Raw genomic sequence first — 18192 nt, 5'->3', positions numbered from 1 at the left:
TCTCAACATTATGAATAATCCATCATGACCCTTGAGTGCATTTATTCATATCAAACACTTCTTTATCTATAAATGGAAATGGTCATCCTAGAAATGAAAATGTGCAATACATCCACACGATGAGACAAAGACCTGTCTAAACCCTTAAATTCAAATTTCTCCATTACATACTGATCTCGTTTTGTAGTCTTTACATATCATGAAAATCATTCCCCTGAGAGACACTGTGAGCCATCCTTAACTAATATTCTCTGCTGGTTTTATCCTGCCACGCAGAGAGATGCCTCCAGTGGTTATTGTTATACGTTATATGTAAATACAGGCATGGGGAGGAAGGTGGGGGTTTTTCAGAGATTTTTCTGGATCAATCACACACATGAACACACATACACCCAGATATGTGTGCTACGAATACGTAATTCATGTTCTGACAACTTATTACCCTCTGCGCAACAACACACAAAGGAGTCATTATAATTTTATGTTGCAGTCATCTCCCATGGATGTATGTATGTTGATTGATAGTAAGTCCACTGATTGACTTTGCAGTCAACCATGATGTGGAATAACTGCAAGATAATATACATGTGCACACACAGATGAATTTATTTGATTTTCTGCCATGTTAGTCTCCACAAAATGTCAGTACAAACAGCTCATGTATTGCTGCGGAGGAATGACACTAATGTCTCTCTCTCATATGTGAATTTGACACAATACATAGTGACACTTTTTTGCTTACAGAATTCAGTTTAATTGGATCCACAGAGACAGAAAACACAACAATTTGGCTTTAATATAAAACTTTTTGCTTTTTCTCATGAAATTGCCCTCCTGACAATTGCAACACTTTTAACAAAGGACAGGTACAATCATGTTTGTGTCTTTTTTCAAGATAATGAGTCGTGTTTATTCTCATCTTTGAGTCATCTGGACTGCAAGCAAAAACACAGAACAACAACACATCCCTCCACCCACCTGCCTTTGTCATTATAATACCAATATTCTCTTTAATCAATATTTACATTGTAGCCTACAGTGCTCCCTCTTACACTTCAAACTGAATATTTTATTTACCATCCTTGATCAAAAGGTTCATCAGGAATCCCTTTGTGAAAATCCTTGTTGGCTCTGGGGAGGCTAAAATCAATCATGTTTGGAAAATACAGCATATTAAAGGATCAGTGTGTAAGATTTGGGGGGATTTGGTGGCATCGAGCGGCGAGGATTGCACTTTGCAACCAGCTGAAACTTCTTTGAAAGTTATAATTCCTTCACATTTTTACCAGGGGTTAAATTATTTCACAGAGGCCTCTACATCTTCAAAAAAAGAAAATCAGACCCGGGTCATATTCCCAAAGCTTCCTAGTGCTAAGAGTTGCTCCTAGTGACGCAATTCTAAGAAAATTCTTAGAATTTTAATGTTAGAATTTCCCATTAAAGTTAAAACTAGGTTCTAGTAAAGATAAAAGTTATTCACAGAGCATCTTAGACCTTAAAAGAGCTCCTAAGGTGAAAAACTGTTAGGAGCAGGGAGGAGGACTTTTAAGAGCCTGAAGAGTTTCTTAATCAGAGGAGAAAATGGCAGAAAGACAAAGAGGTTTTAGAAATATCCTCCAAACACTGGATGACAGTGAGTAAATTAAAAGCTATTTGTGGTCAGTCTTATTAGACGTATGAACACATTTCACACTCAGTGCAATAACGCTATAACGCCAGAAATAAAACGATGCAGCTGCCACAGCAGTGATGACCTTGGTCTGTCTCACCCTTCCATCAGCAGAGTGATCACACTAACAATGACAACACTGTCACTGTCAGCAGTTGATTTCATTTCCACTGAGTGTTCACACCTTGCAGGCTCAAAAAGGGCGTGTCTCTGACAACCAATCACATCTGTTAAAAGAATGCATCATACCTAGCAACAGGGTCAACCACACCTCCTCACTAAGGTAAACGTTTCTGTCTCTTCCTTGGTCAGAGTTGCTCTGAGAACTTTCATAAATCACTCCTAAGCTAGGACTCCTTATTTAAAAATTTTAGGCTGAGTTAGGAGCTCTCTGAGAGTATTCTCAGAATGTTTGTGAATACGGCCCCTGGTGATTTACACCGATGAAGACACTGAGTAAAGCAGTTTCACATAAAAAACCCCAGTGTTCTACTGACACTTTCACTGAGGTTAAACTGCTAACTACAGTGGCCAGCGCAAAAATATGAATAGGACTGTCTAGAGCCAGCGTTTGGTTTGTTCATTCAGGGCTACTGTAGAAACCCATTGGAGCAACATGGCGGACCCCATAGATGAAGATCTATTCCCTAAATAAACAGCTCATTCTGAGGTAACAAAAACACTGTGATTTTTATTTTCAGCTGATTATATTATACACAAGAAAACACACTTATTAAATTATATTCCATTCCTGCAAATATATCCCCTTAAATCCTACACACTGGACCTTTAAATCCAGTTAATTTCTGAACTGGACTTTCTTAATCCAGAATTATAAAAGTGGTTCTGTGTGGCACATTTTGCTTTCGGCGTCATGAAGTATGAGCCTTGATCCTTGATCTGCAGAAGAAAAGACAGATCAAAACAAATGTATAATAAATGTATAATGTGGTGCTTTTTTCAACAAAGCACAATGACTCGTTGTGTTATGAAATGAAAAACGTTTCCGGCACAAAAAAGGACTTTTGTGCATAAAACAACTTCATGTTCTGCCTTTGCCTCCACTCTACGGAATACTGTATAACTGATAATGTGAGGCTGTGTGGACGATGATTGGAGCAGACTGACAAATTGCTTTTCATTCAATTACCTTAAAGTGTGCCAGGTATTGATGTTTACTCTGAGGGTGCATGAGAACAAATCAAGAATTCAAATAGTCTTCTCACTGGATGACTGCAGGTGCTGTGGGCATATTTCTAATTACATATATACACTTAAATATTGTTTCACCCATATTTCTCAAAAGTTCATACATTCAGGAAAATCTGTTCAAAAAGGCAATGGACGGGTTATTATAGACAAAAAGGAGGAAAGGAATGTGCATGAGTGGGTTTGATGGCTGGTTTACCCACTTGAAGTAAATCCTATCATTGCAAGCTCTTATTTTCTTGTTTGGCTTTGGTCATTTAAATCCAGAATAAGTTAAATATTATAGTCTGTCTGAAGATCAAAACTTCCATCCTCTGCCTCAACGTGCGTGATAAGAGTCTGCGCTCTCCAGTGAATCTCTCCCTTCATCCTTAAATGATCCAGACGTCACGAATCAGCCATGCTGAAGTCCACATTCAGTTTCATGAAACCAAAAAGGAAAAAAAAATTGACACTTTCGAGAGGTTTCTGTCAGAGAGTACCACAAAAAATGACCACCCATTGCTGCAAACAGACACAGAAGCATGACTCACAACGACAGCAGCGGTACAGATGGAAAAATGAGAGCAGGGTCGGTGTCAAAATGGCAGTCCTCCATACGGACACACACACATACTCACACAAACACACACACACTCACATGGCACTGGACACCACTAGAGTTCCTCTTTAATTTATTTTACCATTCCTGATGTCTGAAGTCAATAAGTGCTTTTTCGCTCGAGGTCCCAAAACCAATAAATACTAATTTGCAGCTGTGTAGGTTAAAACATCCTGATCTGTGTGGGTTATGTCCTCGATCTCTCCCCACTCAGGCTGTCTTGTTTGCGCATAATAAACACTGATCCGAAACAACGATAAGCGCAATCAGTGAGGGTTTCATGACAAAACCTCAGAGGAGGTTGTCCTCAGACATTAGTCTCCTCTCCTTCCAGAGCGTGTGAGCGGCACTGCCCCTTCTCCTCCAAACACACATCCTCTGTGGTAGTGCTCACGTGAATCCCAGCACCTCTGTGTGGCAGGAAAGAGAACTGCAGGGTGTGTCTGCTCTTGGCGGCCCCGCCTTTCCCCGTCCCGTTGCTGTAAGAGACAACTAGTCGGCGGTTCTCCTCAGGTGCGGCAGAGCAGGAGGGTTCTCTGTCGGCTTTGTTGAGGCGGGGCGACTCACCGCCGGGGTCGCTAGCATTGTTGTCGTGAAGATAGGGCAGATTGCCTGTGGCGATGCTGCCACTCTTGACGTGTGGCGTGTGGCTGTGGGTGTGGCGGTACTCCTCATCGATGTCCTTACCCAGCTTCCACCTCTTCCACTTTTTCAGCATCTCAGACTGCACCTGAGGGATGATGCGACAGCAGGGAGAGCACATAGAGGACAGACACGCGAAGATTTGTGATGAAGATAAAATAACACACCGAGCACTTCATTAAGTGAACATGCTGTTTTGCCAAAGACTAAAAGTTTAGAGATTAGCAGATGGATGATGTTGTGTCTGTCCCACTTTGTAGACAAAGGAATGAAGTGGAATTGAAAACAAAGATGCAGCTTTCAGTGCTATAAAAGGGCTGATAAAGGCTGGCCACAAGAACACTGATGATGAAAAATGTCTGATTTATCTTCTCTGGACGGGGAAAGGAAGGAACTGCAGCAATGGCAGAGATTAAATTAAGGTTGTACTCGACATGAAAGCACATCAGTCTCACCTCTTTGTTGACAAAGCAGTACAGGATGGCAACCAGCAAGCCCTGAAACAGAAGGTGGAGTTTTAACGTTTCAGTCGTTTCAGACACCAGAAAAGAAACTAATGTTACGCAGTTTTTACTTGTTCTTAAAGGACACAGCTCAAAATATTTAAAGGAGCTGTATGTGATTCAGCAGTATTCAGAGCATTAATGTAGCAGCAAACAACAAAGAAGTTTCATTTTATATATATATAATATAAATTATAGATTTTCAAAAAGAAATACTGAGTATTAGAGTCAAATTACATTTAAAGAAACATAAAAGAGCTTATATATGTCCATGTGTGCCTCAGAAAAGACATTCAAAGAGAAAACACAGAGAAATACAAGTTCAGGTCATGTGCCGATGAGCTCTGACCTGGAAAGAGTTGAACAGCAGGTCACAGAAGAGGCGAATAAGGCGCAGCATGGAGCCTTTAGGGACGGACTCGTCGATGACAAAGGTGAAGAGGATGGCGTGAATCCCAAGCAGAGGAATGAGAGTGAGAGTGGATTTTGCTAATCTGGAACAGAGGAGGAAAAAGGAAATGGGATTATATAAGAAGAAAACTCAGAAAGGTTACTCACTTTGCATTTTACTTTGTCACAACTTTTATTATTCAAGATGTGAGATTCTGGTATGACTCACCTGAACTTGTAGTCCGTGTATCTCATCTGATGAGCTCTGAGTTTAGACATCAGGATTTTGATAATTCGTATGAATATGAAGAAGTTAATCTGAAGTAAGAAGAGAGGGGGGGTTAAATGATGCAAACAAATATACATACAAAACACGTTCTGTAGCTTTTTAAATGACATGTGTAAGAGAGAGACAAAGACCACAGAAAATGTTTTTTGTGCTCTGTGGGATGTGAACTGGCCACACACACACACACACACACACACACACTGTGATGTAGTGCAGACCCTCTCCAATGACAGAGAACATTAATTATTACAGCACTCAAGTTATTAGGGCTCCAAATTTGGTAACATGTGTATGTTGTCTTGACAGATGTGTTTGTGTGAATGTGTGTGTGTTTGAGTGCACCACAAACACACTTTATTTAGGTGCGAATACGTGTGTGTGTGAACAATAGTTGAAGTGCAGGGTTGCGTTTGGAACTGCTGGAGGATAACATATGACGTTAGACAACTGTACGGCAACTATTTCAGAGATTACGATTAAGAGACTTTTTCCACAGAGCGCATACTGTGCGACTTCCACAGTCCAGGAAACATACGAGTGTCTGAATATTCCACAGTGTCTGTGTGTGCACACGTACACTTTTGCATGAGGTGGCAAAGGTTGCTGCTGTTACTGTTAATGTGCACTTGTGCTCATAAGTGTGCCCATCCATAATGATGTTTGTCTCTATGGGAACAAGGGGCAGGAAACACACAAGAGGAATTCCACGACTTAATTCTGTGTGTGTGTGTGTCTGTATGTGTGTGTGTCAGTAGTTGGTAGTGGTTTGCATTTCAGCATGCAAGAACACCAAAGAGCCTATATAAAAAACAATCTAGCTACAAACTATAAGTTAATCGTCCGATTAAGACTAAGCATCTTTGGGAATTTTATGAATTCATTTGATTTCAATTTCTGGAGTCAAATTTGATTCTCACCGTCATGAAGCTGTTACAAGTTTTATCTGTGAAGGTGTTTTTATTTCTCTTGACCCCTACAAGAGGCCGCAGGATAAATCTGAGAGGTCACAAGATGTTAACAAGATAGGACAACAGCAAAACAGATTTCTGGCTCATAAAATAGTTAATTTTTTTGTCAGACTTACTGTCAACTTAATCTTGGTAGTTTTATTTCCACAGACCTCTAACTGTTTAATAAAACAAGGAAAATTTGCTTTAAATGTGTGCAAAAATCTGTATTGAAATTACTGCTACAAAAAATGGATGCATGCTCCCAAACACATTTTTTCTGCTTTATTTGTAAACCGAATCAGTGACTTGAAAAGACCAGTTAGCAGAATATGTAATATTCATAAAAATGTTTTCATCGGTGTATGATAACCTGAAACTAAGAATCAATGTGCTTTTGTTTCCTAAGAATGGGATACATGGGAGAAGTTTCAGTCGTTGCAATCTGCAACCTCACCACTAGATGCCACTAAATGTTACATGCTATACCTTTAAAGTAATAATCTTCAAGCTTTTCATCTAAATAAATGTCTGCTAAGTAAGTACTTATCGCCAAATGAGGTAACACATTGGTGATTGAGCCTACGGCCAACTTATGATTGTATTGCGATATTTTTATATTTGCATTATGCACTGGGTGTCGAGGGCGACATCTGCTGATAAAAAGCTGTGTTAAGTTACTGCTAATGTAAACCAAGCATTTCCTGCTGCTGCAGCTTCACATTAAAGTTGTCTTTTACTATAATGGAGTAGTCACAGGAAATGAAATGTGTTTTTCAGTGAGCTTAACGCCACTATCATTCATCATAAATGTGTCCACAAAACAGGAGTCATTTTTTATTTTTATTTTTTTGCTATGTGTTGACAGCGGATCAGTTTGAAATATTGCCGAAAGTAATGGGAAAGTCAGGAGCAGCCACAGTGAGCTGTTGGATGAGGAGCTGCAGGCGACAGGCTGCACACCTCCAACTTTGCGAGATAACCACCTCCTTTCACTGTGCCCTGCTGTCTGCAGGCTCGTGCTGTGCGCAGCAGAAAAATCAGATCACGATTGCTCACAGAATGATGAAAAACGACCCATTATTGCCTGACTTCGTTATTAAAAAAGACAATAGTTTGTTTTGCTGCCCTCTGAACTCTGTTACCTGTTGTGTTAAACCACATTTATTACCACCAGCATCAAGTGTCCCCAAATCAACCATGACTGAATCTACGAGATTGCCTCTTTAACTGCAAATTTGTGTGTTGGACTAAAATTACAAGTACTTTATTGCTATATTAGAGCACAGTGCACTGCAGTAAGAGCCTGGAAAAGAGTCATGTCACACTCTGTCTTCCCCAGGAGACCTAAAATTAGTTTAAACACTTCACTGAACATCTGGCTGGTTTTATTAATTTTTACCCCATAAAATCATAGTTAGAAGCTACACTTGACCACACAGAGTGGCACTCTGTCCACATAATCTAGAGTGCTCAGCAAGGAGAGATCATAATGTTACTAATGTACAGGAAACGAGGTGTAATTCTGAGGCAATTCAGTGTTATACTCCACTCCTACTTCCAACATCTGCCTGATCAACACACTGTCAAAGACCCAGAGCATTTGGTACATCTCTATTCACAGCAACATCTGCCAAAACACAGTGGGTGAATGTCAGCTGCTGTGTGTTTGTGTGCCTCTGTAGCTCAATCACATGCCAGCACACTCTGGACATGAATTTCCTTCATCACAGTGTTCAACTGTAAACAGCCAGACAGAGAATATGAGGGTATGAAACGAACAGATATAGACAGTCTTACCAGATAAGCAAACAGTATAGGAGAACGAATGATCCACCAGTAGCCCATGTTAATGTTCCTCTCCCAGCACCTACACACATTTTACATTGTTACATTTTGCTGTTATTGTGATTTTTATTTATTTGTCTGTATCCAAAGAGTCTGTACATATTCATACTATCTCACAGGTCACAGATAAAAGCATCTAAACCTTTCATTTGATGTGACAATATTATGAAAAGCCACTTACTCCTCGTTCTCATACAGATATTTGACTGTGATCCATGGCAACACGAATATGAGCGGTGCACCTGAGAGCGACAGAGGCAAAAAGTGAAAGTGAACAGAGGAAAACTTTATTGGACATAAAGCTGTTCAGACTGTTGTAATTTTACCAGGTTACTGATGACATCATAGATGCCCCTGGTAGATCATTCACTACAAAACTTAATTTTAGTACACACAACTAATATGTATATCAAATTACAGTTCGCCCTGTGTTTATTCTTTAAACCCAATTATCATGATTTGTATTATTTAGCATTATTTATGATGATGAGTTTAAAATCTCATTATCTCAAAACCAATATTTCTATTCTCTGTAACAATGAAGACTTGAAAGGTCTCTAGATATGAAAATGTCTGCCTCTGTGACGCAAAATCGAATCTGTTTTTGAACAGTTGGTCTCTTCATCGGACATTATCTGTCCTGTCAGGCTGCAGTGACTCACTAACATCAATTGGACAATCCAGTTTATATTGTGGCAAGACCATGGTTTGTTATCTCCGCTCAGTGAGGATCCAAAGATAACTATATAATTATATTGTTATCTCAGAAAGCTCGCTGGAGACTTAATATGAGCATCACAGAAGTCATTAATTGTCATATATTTAGTTGAAGATTAACAACTGCTTACATTTTTAGATGTTTAGTCATGTGTAGCAAAACACATGCACTCTCATATTTCTATGATATTGTATTAGATATCCCACAGTCTTCACTTTAAATGGGAATTCCACAGATTGTATAAATCATTATCTGTTTACAGTTCTCGGGGAGTGCTATTGCAGAGTAGGGGAAAAAAAGTTAAAGGCTTCGCTGACTCCAGAGAGAGCTGTGAGATCTGATGTCACTTGTGTCAGCAGTGGCTGGGTCTGAAGATTTTGAGTTGAAAATGAAATACATGTGGAATTAGAAAGGTGCAAACTTCCAGACCTCTGTAGTCTGCCTCTTATCTCAGCTTGAGGCTAGTTGGAGGCTACATTAGCTTCTACTCGCATAACACAAGCAAATCCCTGACTAAACTGTTGGGGGTCGAGTTGCATTGTTGGAAATGTAGTCACCAGGGTTTGACAGGGAAGAAGCATGTGTGGGATAGATCATATCACCATGAGGTCGTGCTAACAACAACAGTAGTTCCTTCCAGGTAGACAACTGGCAAGGTATGTGAAAGCGGTAAACTTATTCATTTCTGTCGTCATTTTCAGGTGTAACTGTAACGTTTAGAGATATATAGTTAAAACAAGTGGTCTGACTTATCTGACATCTCTGCTGTGCTTACTTTATGCATTGTGTTGCTTTGCCAGGGTCTTTGATAAACCAAATCTACCAGAATGGAAGTTAAGCAATATAATGTTGTGGATGGGAGCTGCAGCGAAGCGTATTTTAGCCACCTAAAAAAATCAATATCAATATAAGTGTACACTATATTTGGAATATCCATCTATCCATCCATCCATTTTCATCAGCTTATCCAGGGCCAGATCGTTGGGGCAGCAGGCCAAGTAAAGCACCCCAGACATCCCTCTCCATAGCAACACTTTCCAGCTCCTCCTGGGGGGCCCCAAGCTGTTCCCAGGCTAGATGAGATGTAATCCCTTCAGCGTGTTCTGGGTCTGCCCCGGGGCCTCCTACCAGTGGGATGTGCCCAAAACACCTTACCCAACCAGCAGGAGGCTGGGGATGTTTCTGCCTCCCGCTGGAGGTATATTTGGAATACTTTCACAATTTTACCGTACACATTAACTGATAAATATAGCAATAGAGCAACTCTAATGTTCTGCAAAGTAAAATTAAGATCTTTGTAAATAGAGTCTGATGGCTTTGAGAGAATGGCTTCATTCCCCCATCAGAAAGGGCTGTCTGATGGCAAGGTAAAACAGTGAAAATATTCTAAATATAGCCTACATTTAAAATGATATTGATTTTTTTTTTTTTTTTTTTGGTGGGCCAAAAAAAACAACCAGTTGAGGCAGTGTTTGCTCAACATCGTTACATTTTATGCAGGTGACGCAGGGGCTTTCCACCTGGAAGTTAGTGTAAATAAACAGTAGACTATAAAAGAGACAATATCTCTGATTCTGCAGTGATACCTGCACCATGTCTCACTTTCCCTGTTTCTGCTTGTCGCTCTAAACAGTAGTCTCTGTGTTTGCCTGTGTGTTGTCATTTCAAAGCCTGTCATACCACACCTGTCCACTAGATGCCCTCAGAGATTTTGATTAGTGTTACCTGACTCATTCTGAGAGCAGTCACCTGTGCACACAGCTGCTCTGTAGTCTATTTACTTACCTGTTAACCATTTCTGTACCTGACTGACTTCCTGTTGCTGATGACTGTGTTCTTGTTAACAACAGACAGAGTGTGTTTGCTAAAACTGATTTATCTGAACACTGCCTTTGGGTCACAGTCCTGTTTACTCTTCTCACTAAGCTGACTAATATCTGTCGGAAAAGACGACAAATACAGCTTCTGTAATAGTCCGTCAGTCACTGTGTAACAGCTCTGGTTCTTACCCCAGCCGATGGACAGGTAAATGTAGAAGTATTTCCTCTCGCTGAACACAGTGATGACTAGCAGGCTGTGCAGGTAGATGCCCTCCACCAACAGCCAATAGTTGTTGGCCATCACGCTGTACTGCATCATCACCATGGCACCACGACACCAAGTAACAGCCTGACACACAATAAAAACAATAAGCCAAGCTGATAGAACATCAGTCACTTTAAAAGCAGTTTCACACAAGGCATGGATTTATGTTGAAAAAGTTGCACAGAGATTCATAAAAACTGATTTTGTGGATTCTTCTGAATGCTTGCACACCACTGTGGATCGTTCATGTGGAGGAAAAAATATTTTTGAAGACCTTGATTTTAAGGGAAATCCTTTGTTCCTACTGATGTTACACCTCCGGGTCAGAGCTAGCTTTCTGACAAAATGGAGGAACGTCTTACCAATTTGGTTTCTTAACAACAAGCACCGTGACGACTACATCAACAAGCAAATGAAGGACAATATATGTAGCTGACTTGCTAACGTTATATGTTGGTCACGGAACAGGGCTGGCCGCAACAGCTAGCCTTTGCGTCAAATTTGGGGTTGAATTAGTTTTTGTGTTATGTAGTTAATGTTAGCTCCTTAGACATTCTCCATCTGTCTAGATTTTTGTTGTATTGAGTGGATACAGGCACTATTTAAGAGAAAACTCATTCATGTTATTAATTTAACACATTTTACTTATTTATTTATTTATTTCTGACAAAATTGAACAATGCAATACGAATAATTTACACTGGAGCCGGTGTGCATAGTTATCATGTGATCACATGATCTGTATTCCCACACCGCACTTTTGCATCATACTGTTAAGAGAGAGCCCTAAATCAGAGCTCCATAGGGATCATGGCTGAAAATAATACTGCTTCAGCTCAGCTGAATCAACTCTGAGTCAGACTGCAGCAAAATATTATGCACAGATCTTGGATTAAAACAGCAGTTCAGAAATCGAGTGCAGCTGTCCTTCACATAAACTGTTTGATTCTGGCATCCACATATATTTTTCTCTTTGCTCGCAATCCTTGACAGCAGTTGAAGTTACAACACAACCGTAAATACATTCACAATGTCTCGTGCACCTTGACACAAAAGCAATAAATCCCATTTATGGTACATTTTTAGTTGCCTATTGCTGATACTTAATGTGGATTGATGCAGACAAAATGCCATTTATAGCATTATATATGAGATATACTGTATATTCCTCCAATGCAAATGTAAAGCAGCTTAGCAAGAAAGGAGCAAGTGTAGATGGAAGAAATCTCTTTCACAACTTTTGATGTCTTCTTTATGAACTGATGATGATATGCAACATTTTCAGTAGAAGTATTCTCATTCATAAGATTTATTTCTAGGAAATGACACTTGGTCAAAACATGAATTATTGATAGAGTGGCTCAGCAAATTATATTTGGTAGAATAGATTGTTCAGTTTATTACAGATTTGATGTGTGTGGAAACACCCAATCAATATCTAATCAGCACCCTATGAAGTTATGTTTGTGCAGAGTTTTAAAAATTATGTTGAATTACTGGGATGTCCAAAAAGGATTGTGAAACATTTGCCAAAACAAAAATAGACGAGCCTCTGAATGTGGTGCAACCCTATGTCCCTATGTCTTCATACGCACTATGTTGCATTCAACTTTGATGTCCCATTGACAGTGCAGGAAGTAGTTTGATGTTCGTACACTGCAGTGGGTGTGTCCCTTGTTTCTCTCGTGCTAAACAGCCGCACAGTTCATAGCAGAAGAGGCTGGTGTGGTGTGTTTGCTCTGACCGGTATGTTGATCCAGGCTTGTGTGTGGGTGTCACTGCTGCTCCTGGCATTCAGTGTGAGGGTCAGTAGGGCATCTTTGACCAGGATGGACACAGCTCTCAGGATGAAGGAGGCAAACAGGTTCATGTGGATGTTGTTCCTCATACAGTGGAGCTTCCTGGTGCAGAGGTGACAGTGTGAGATGGCTCTTGACTTCATAGCACATATTTCATACAAAGTAATCTCAATGCGCTTTGACACACGTGTGAATAAAGACAGATTAAATCACACATCCCCAAAAGAGAGCACTAGAGAGACAAATAGACGGGTAGAGGAACTAGCTATTCATAGGCCTGGGAGAACAGGTAGGTCTTAAGCTTGACTTTAAAGGATGACACAGTTGCAGAGAATCTCAGATCACCAGGCAGTATGTTCCATAGAGTGGGGCTTTAATGACTGAATGCACCTTTAACAAATTTATTTTGGATCATGGGCACAGTTAGAGAGATCAGTGTCTGATGATCTGAGGGTTCTGGGGGGTATGTAGGCAGTGAGCTGGTCAGAGATATATTGAGGAGCCAGTCCATTAAGTGCTTTGTCAACACTGAGGAGTATTTTAAAATAAATTATGTATTTTATCGGAAGCCAGCAAGCAAGTGTTTTGAGTATGGTAGTAATATGTTTTGTTTTTCTAGTCCCAGTGACGACTCCGGCTGCAGCATTTCGAATAAGTTGGAGCCATCCTACAGTCTTTTTGGGGAGTTCGGCAAGAAGGGCATTATAGTAATCTAGTCTGGAGATGAGAGCATGAACCAGGTTTTCAGCTTCTGACTGAGACAGGATGGATCTTACTTTGGATATGTTTTTTAGGTGGTAAAAGGCTGTCCTTGTTATACTTGTAACATGGCTTGTGAAGTTGAGTTCTGGCTCCATGACAACACCTACATTTCTGACCTGCCCACTGGGTTTAAGAGACAGTTAAATCAGTTTAGACTTGATCTCCTCCTTCTGATGTTTGGCACCCACCAGAAGAATCTCCGTTTTGTCTTTGATTAATTGTAGAAAGTTGTTGGTCATCCAGATGTTAATGTCACTGATGCAGTTAACCAGGTCATTTATGGGGCTGAGGTTATTATGAGAAAGTGAAATATACAATTGTGTATCATCTGCATATGAATGGTAAGATACATCATGTGTCTGTATGATGGAACCAAGTGGCAGCATATAAAGGATAAACAGTAATGGACCCAGGACTGAGCCTTGTGGGACCCCACAGCAGATATCGAAATTGCCAGATTTGTGGTTGCCAAGGGGGGGGTGGAGAATGTCCTGCTGATTAAATAGGAGGAGAGACAGGTAATGACATTTCTATTTAACAAAATGATGTAATCGACGGTGTCGCAAGCCACAGTCGGGTCTAATAAGACTAGGATGGAGAGTTTGTTAGCTGTTCTGTTACACTTTAAATCATTTATTACTTTGATAAGTGCTGTGTCAGGCTTGTGGTTGGTTCTAAAGCCAGATTGATACACATCATACAGGTTATGGAGTGAGAGGTAGCAATGTAATGTACCTTTTCAAGTATTTTGCTAAGAAAGAGAATATTGGAGATTGGTCTGTAATTGCTAATTATGGATGGGTCTAAATTGTTCTTTTTCAGTAATGGTGTAACAACAACACAATACTATATGTTGTATACATGAGCTAGCATACAGGAAAGTTACTAAAATGATTTTCCAGTCCTTGCTTATTGGATGTCATATGCATTATTATTATATTTCTTTCTTTGTTTTTTGTTGTTTACATTTTGCCTTTTTGAGTTTCTCCTTCCATGCACCTTCCTTCATTCCTTATTTTTCTTTCCCACCTTTTTCCCTCTGCTTTTTCCTGATTTCATTTCCTTCCTTGGTTCCCTCCTTCATCTCCCCAACCTTTTCTCCCCTTCATTCACTGCTTCTTTTTCTTCCCCTTTGTTCTGTCTGTTCTTATCTCTCTCACAACACCCTCCTTTTCATCTTCCTTTCTCCCCTCTTCATCTACTCCTTTCCTTAGTTCCCTCTTTTTTCCATCGTTCTTCCCTCCTGCTTCCTTCCTTGTATTATCGTTCCCTGATTTCATTCATCACTTTACCCACTTTCCTTTCCTGTCTTTATTTCTTCCTGCCTTCTTCAGTTTTTTCCTTTCCTTTTCTCTTTTCATGCATCTACCTATTCCTCCCTCCTCCCTCCCCTGTTTATTCCTTGTACATGTTGTACCTGAAGGTGATGAGGATTCCCAAGGCCAGTAGCAGAGCTCCCAGGGAGAGTGAGTAGCCCACTGTATACATGGTCCGTAACTGATTGAGGATGCGGCCGTACTGCTGCTGCAGAACCAAGAGAAGAGACACAGTCAGTTACTTCCTTGCATTGCCTTCACGCACACCCACCCATCCACCCACACCCACGCACACAGGGCAGATAAAATTCGGCACAGAAGGTGTAAAAAAGGTCAGAAAGAGCATTTGAACAGATGGAAAAAAATATTAACACGCCGAGTCATTTTAGATCGTGTCAAGTTAAACTGTCAAGTCAGTCACAGTCAAAATATCATCTAACCATCTGCCACTGCAGGCAGCTTCAAGTATGCTAACTGGAGTGACCCACACACAAACACAACACACTGTGCTGTATACACACACACCTCACCAGGGTCGTCCTCACATTCGCTGGTATTCTTTCGCGCCCACTGACCATCTTCATTGCAGACTCTGTAGACCAAACCCTGCTGAACTGTTCACACAGAGACACGTTACAAGTGTACCCCCCACTGCTTAGAAGTCTTCATTAAAAAATATATGTAGTGACATCTTTTCTTAAACAAATGGAAATGGTCAATTATTAAAATTAATTCTTGACTTTGGAAAACATTCATTTACTGACTATTTTCTGGGGAATTCAGCCTCATCTTTCAGTCCTCCTCAACAGATGAAGTTGTTGCTAGGTCTAGGCAATAGTTGAGTTGCCATCACTTGACTTAAGTATAGAACTTTGTCACATGAGCAAACGTCACCTGCACAGGAAAACTGCGTGGCTGAAAGCTCCACAAAATAGTAAGTAGACCTTGAGTTAAATAATAATTAGACATTTTGAGGAATGAACTTATCCAGTTTCTTTTTGAGAGTTAAATAAGAAGATTGCAGTAAGTAAATATGAGGCCAGGTTAGCTAAATTTGGTTAGTTTAGCACGAAGACCAGAAAAAAGGGGGTAACAGCTAACCTGGGAGGTGGATTTTATAACCAATGAACAGAACATGTTTAGTTCATTCCCCTTGTTTCCAGTCTTTATGCTAAGCTCATGCCAGCTGTACCAGCTTTTAACCCTACTGACACAAGAGTGGTATTAATCCTCTCTAATTCTCAGCAAGAAAGTGAATCCTGGTATTTACCACAATGTCAAACTATTCCTTAAGATTTTAAGACTGTAAAGGATCAGCAAACAAATGCCTTGTTTCATTTTACTCTTTTATTGTGCTGCAGTTAAAACTGACCTGTTCAAAATATTAATAACACAAAACACATATGAATCCCCAATTAAACATATTGCCTTATTTTCAAGATGTCATTGGGCCAAAGTTAAATGTTCAGCATTAAGTGCTCCAATTAACACAGACAATGGTATTTTGTTTTTACATTTTTCAACCAAACTGACAGCCTGTACAGGGCGATTAAATCACCATCTGTAGAGTCTGTATGGCTGCAACTATGGTCTCACTGATTAATCTGCAAATGGTTTTCTTTAACTGGTTAACCATTTTGTCAGTAAATTGTAAATAAATGTTAAATAAATGTCCGTCACATATTCCTAGATCCCAAACTGATCTTCAATTCTGCTAAACATCTTCAAATGTTTTGTTTTGTATGACAAATCCAAAGACGCAGAGCAAAAGCAGAGGCGGAAGATGTGGTTTGGCTCTCTCCCCTCTCTGCCAGTTCACAGGAGATAATAGTGTGACGAAATCCTGGCAAACAATGGTTGAAGGACGCAAAAGTTCGACTTAAGCACACAGTGAAAAGCTGAAGTCTTCACTTGCAGAAATCAGGATTCAGTGCACAGGAGTCAAAAATCAAAAGGCAAAGGTATCCAAAAACACTAGGTAACAGACGAAGTCAGATTACAGAAAATAGGTCAAACAAAACTATGAAACACACAATGAAAACTGCACAGACAAAAGGTATGATAGACTGAATACACAAGGGAGGCAGGGTAACGAGGGACAAGTAAAATATATCAGGGCAGGAAAGGTAATTACACAAGAGCAGGAAGTAAGGTATCGGAAATGAGAGCCACAAGTGAGTTACATAAGAAAACAGGAAATAATACATGAAAAAACTGAAATGAAGAACACGTTAGCTTAACAGCTGGACCAGGATATAACAAAAAGACACAAGCTCACTGAGGGAAGCTTGAACATAGGAGTAACTAACTCTACATTAAAAGTTGCAGATCATAGCTGGGCCCTTTATGCTACTGTATGAAGTTAATCTGAGACGCGTGAGCCTGCACACCAAGAAAGATCAGAAAGCTCCACAGGATGCTGCTCCCAGGTACACCGTGTGAAATCTTGACTCCCTGGTTGGCAGTCGGGTGATAGCTGACTAATATTTGGCCTTCACACTCACTTAGTGCTTCATCCACTCTTTGTAACCACTACACATACTATTCACTAAAGTAGCTATCTGATTTCTTTCATCCCACCGAATGACAAGGACATACTGTATGAAGAGCTGTGTTGCCAGTGTGAAGCATTTTCTATTCACTCCACTGAATGACTTTAAAAAAAGAGGCCATGAAGAGCTCTTCCTCCGAAGTTGTACTCTCACATCATGTCACTCAATGGACGCTGTGTCCTTGCATTCATAACTTGCATCAGTGCTTCAAGTCAACAAGCGGAACAAGCACTACCTACACTAGAGATGCTTCGAAGGTCTCACTGAACTTCTCATGCAGGTGTGTTGAGGAGCTCTAGCTTGAAAAAGAAGATACTTCCTGCACACCGCTCTTGGAATTACTAAATTCAATTCAAGACATATTTTATTGTTATATTTTAACACTTGTTGTTAACTTGTTCACATTTGAGGCATTGTGCACGCTGACTTTTTGCACTTCTCTGATCATCTATAATGTTACGTCAGGAGTAAGCCTTAAGGGGATCATGTGTTTGGTCATGCATGTGTGAGTCTGTCTATCCGTCTGCCTGCAGCTCATCTCGCACACAACTGGACCAATCAGCCTCAGATTTTGAGCGCACATTTACGACCGTATGCTCAAGGACCTCATGTGGTTGTGGTGATTCCCGTAAACAAACACAATGCGAGCCGCTTGTCTCGCCTCCCATCTCGACTGAAATTTGATCTCCTTCATGTTGCCGGCCTCGGCTTGGCAGTAAATTGCACACGGCCTGTCAGACAGTAGTGGCTCTGTTAGTCTGTTTATAAACAGACAAACTATTATGTACACCACGTTGTCATATTGCTTATCACTAACGCATTACAAGTTGGATTTAGTGCCTTGATGTTGGTAGCCAAATCA

At 40.3% G+C, this 18192-nt stretch overlaps 1 protein-coding gene across 2 annotated transcripts in view; it reads right to left on the bottom strand.

Moving 5' to 3' along the window:
- Nucleotides 1-506: 506 nt before the first annotated feature.
- The window catches only part of gcgrb (glucagon receptor b), a 74296-nt gene continuing 56610 nt past the window's right edge, over nucleotides 507-18192 (bottom strand). The window contains exons 5-14 of one of the 2 annotated variants that reach the window (XM_050045548.1): nucleotides 15304-15392; nucleotides 14880-14986; nucleotides 12646-12802; nucleotides 10826-10985; nucleotides 8280-8340; nucleotides 8051-8120; nucleotides 5244-5332; nucleotides 4974-5118; nucleotides 4577-4618; nucleotides 507-4209 (exon numbers count right to left, since the gene is read on the bottom strand). In XM_050045548.1, the coding sequence (XP_049901505.1) occupies nucleotides 3787-4209; nucleotides 4577-4618; nucleotides 4974-5118; nucleotides 5244-5332; nucleotides 8051-8120; nucleotides 8280-8340; nucleotides 10826-10985; nucleotides 12646-12802; nucleotides 14880-14986; nucleotides 15304-15392 (1343 nt within the window). In that variant the 3' untranslated portion in view covers nucleotides 507-3786. The remainder of the gene's footprint in view (nucleotides 4210-4576; nucleotides 4619-4973; nucleotides 5119-5243; nucleotides 5333-8050; nucleotides 8121-8279; nucleotides 8341-10825; nucleotides 10986-12645; nucleotides 12803-14879; nucleotides 14987-15303; nucleotides 15393-18192) is intronic. The other variant, XM_050045549.1, reaches the window with a different exon arrangement.

Source organism: Epinephelus moara, chromosome 5 (assembly GCF_006386435.1).
Source record: "Epinephelus moara isolate mb chromosome 5, YSFRI_EMoa_1.0, whole genome shotgun sequence".
NCBI classification, from domain to species: Eukaryota; Metazoa; Chordata; class Actinopteri; order Perciformes; family Serranidae; genus Epinephelus; species Epinephelus moara.
The sequence above is the reverse complement of the archived record's forward strand: the minus strand, read 5'-3'. Positions and strand labels throughout refer to the sequence as shown.